This window comes from Nicrophorus vespilloides, unplaced genomic scaffold (genome assembly GCF_001412225.1).
Source record: "Nicrophorus vespilloides isolate i.1.1-1 unplaced genomic scaffold, Nicve_v1.0, whole genome shotgun sequence".
Lineage (NCBI taxonomy): Eukaryota > Metazoa > Arthropoda > Insecta > Coleoptera > Silphidae > Nicrophorus > Nicrophorus vespilloides.
In genome coordinates, this window is record NW_017098544.1 from 21,621 (window position 1) to 24,026 (window position 2,406).

Below are 2,406 nucleotides of genomic sequence, written 5' to 3' on the forward strand. Positions count from 1 at the left end.
TGCAGATATGTTTTTGGTGATAGTTCGTGAGAAACTGATGCCAAACAGAAATTTTAAGCACGTTTTTATACTTCGAATTCTTACAAAACCATCACCCGGAGCCACCCAAACCAACTTTCGCTCTCGAAGGTCTGGGTTAGTTTAGTAGGGACTATTAAACATAATTATTTAATTGGACACACACTTTTTAATTTAATTACTTTATTTATATGTTAAAAATTATATTACTTATTAATTAAATATAAAATTAACTATATATTTATTAATTAATATATTAATGAGTTAATATGTAAATATGTTAATAACATGTATTTATAATCCCAATCATAGTAAAACAAAACGTTGCAAAAGTTCCGTACGTTTAAATAAATAAATTTATCTTATTATGTAAATTTATGCTTATTCAACATTATGATTTATACAAAGTTTTGTTATTAAAAATATACAATTAACTAACCCAATTTGATTACATATAACTTTAATAACATTTTCTTCCATTGTCGTATATTAACACAAAATTTATTATTACAATAGCATGTGTTTTATTATAAGTAATTTTAGCTAAAATTAATATGATGGGATATTTACTGGATAGATTCTTTTGTCGAAAATAAGAATACATTTTGCAATAGAAATAAAAAAAAAACTCATGCTGATTATGTTAAAATGTTGTTTATTATCAGGAAATTAATTATTTTTTATTTATTTTTAGCATAATCTTTAGTAACTAATAATTTTATTCATTTAGAATATACATGCTTTACAAATATAGTTATGAATAATATTTTGTTTTAATTACTAACAATTATTTATTTTAATATAAATATTATGGAATCTCCCTTAACGAGCATCTTTCATAACTTTGCATGACGAGCAAAAAACAGAGCACGAGTAACGCGGAAAAGGTTAATTTCTTGATTATGCGTTTGCTACATTATTTTTCAAACTTTTATTTTTTTACGTGTGCAAGGTCTAAAAACCGTTTCAAAAATATCTCGGAAGACGAAGCCATTAAAAGACAAATATAAAAGAAAAAACATTTAGTTTTTTTCACGTTTACTGCAAATTGCGTTCGCATTGCAGCTTGGTTAATTTAGTAATAAAATGTATCATAGTGTACCAATTCTTGATTATAAAAACAAAACTTAACGTATATTAAATGTTATTTTGTCAACAAATCTATTTTTGTAAGATGTTTTTATTAAAATATAAGGTGTTTCAGAATTTTTAGTAATAGTTACTATAGCAACTAGTTTATATTCTAGTATAATGTAAATAGGAGGAGTATGATAAGTGCTGTAAAAGACAATGATAACTCAGTACACACGTTTTTTAGATGCTGCAGATGTGATAAGAACTGCAAGCACTAGAGAAGTTCGTTGGTAAATTGCTGAAGAGCTAATAGAGGTGGTATATAATAGCAAGATACAAATCAAGGGTACACTCCATTAAGAAATATTAGCAGTTAATGGAAAGGAAAAAGGAAGAAAGTGGCATTGGCGACCAAAGTTTTGTTTTTATAATCAAGAATTGGTACACTATGATATAATTTTAGAGTTGCAATGAGGAAAATTAAACATATATATTGTTTTGCAAAAGAAGTTTATTATAATAAATTAACTGAGCATTCAACTATTTACATGAGTCAGGCATTTACCATTCGTAATGGGCACCAAGACCAGCGAAGGAGGTATGAGAGACAACGCTTGCTGGAGAGTAGGCAATGGCGGCTTTGGCAACAGGAGCAGCATGAGCGTAGGTAGCTACTGGAGCAGCATGAGCATAAGTGGCGACTGGAGCGGCATGAGCATAAGTAGCTACAGGGGCTACATAAGCAGCCTTAGCGACTAATGGAGCAGCATAGGTCTTGGCGTAGGTAGCTACTGGGGCGGCATGGGCAAAGGAGTAAGCATCGTTGGTGATGCGGGTATCGTATTTGCGGACGGTGGAGAAGGCACTGTCTTCAGCCTTGGAGTAGTGAGATACTGCTTGAGCTCCTCCCAAAGAACGGACTACGCTTTGGCTGGTGGTTCCTACGGCAATTGGGGCGGCATGGGCGTAAGCAGCTACTGGAGCAGCATGGGCATAGGTGGCTACTGGTGCGGTATGAGCGTAGGTAGCTACTGGGGCAGCATGTGCATAGGTGGCTACTGGGGCGGCGTAAGTCTTGGCGATGAGTGGAGCGGCATGGGCTACAGCAATTGGTGCAGCTGCTTGGTGGATGTAGCTGGAGCTGACTGCTTCAGCTGGAGAGTAGTGAGCAACTGGTGCACCGATGAGACCGGCATTGGCGCAAGCCAAAACAGCGCAAAATACTACGAACTGCGAAGTAAAAAATAAAATATTTTGTATTCCAATTCGAATCATAAATGTTGGTTTATATGATGTACTTACTTTGAAAGCCAT

The 2,406-nt window shown here is 33.8% G+C and overlaps 1 protein-coding gene across 1 annotated transcript; it reads right to left on the reverse strand.

Moving 5' to 3' along the window:
- Positions 1 to 1,653: 1,653 nt before the first annotated feature.
- On the reverse strand, positions 1,654 to 2,406 carry LOC108562721 (larval/pupal cuticle protein H1C-like). The gene is made up of 2 exons (XM_017921135.1): positions 2,395 to 2,406; positions 1,654 to 2,322 (listed from the first exon to the last, which is right to left on the reverse strand). The coding sequence occupies exons 1-2, from the start codon at positions 2,404 to 2,406 to the stop codon at positions 1,654 to 1,656; spliced, it is 681 nt and encodes a 226-aa protein (XP_017776624.1).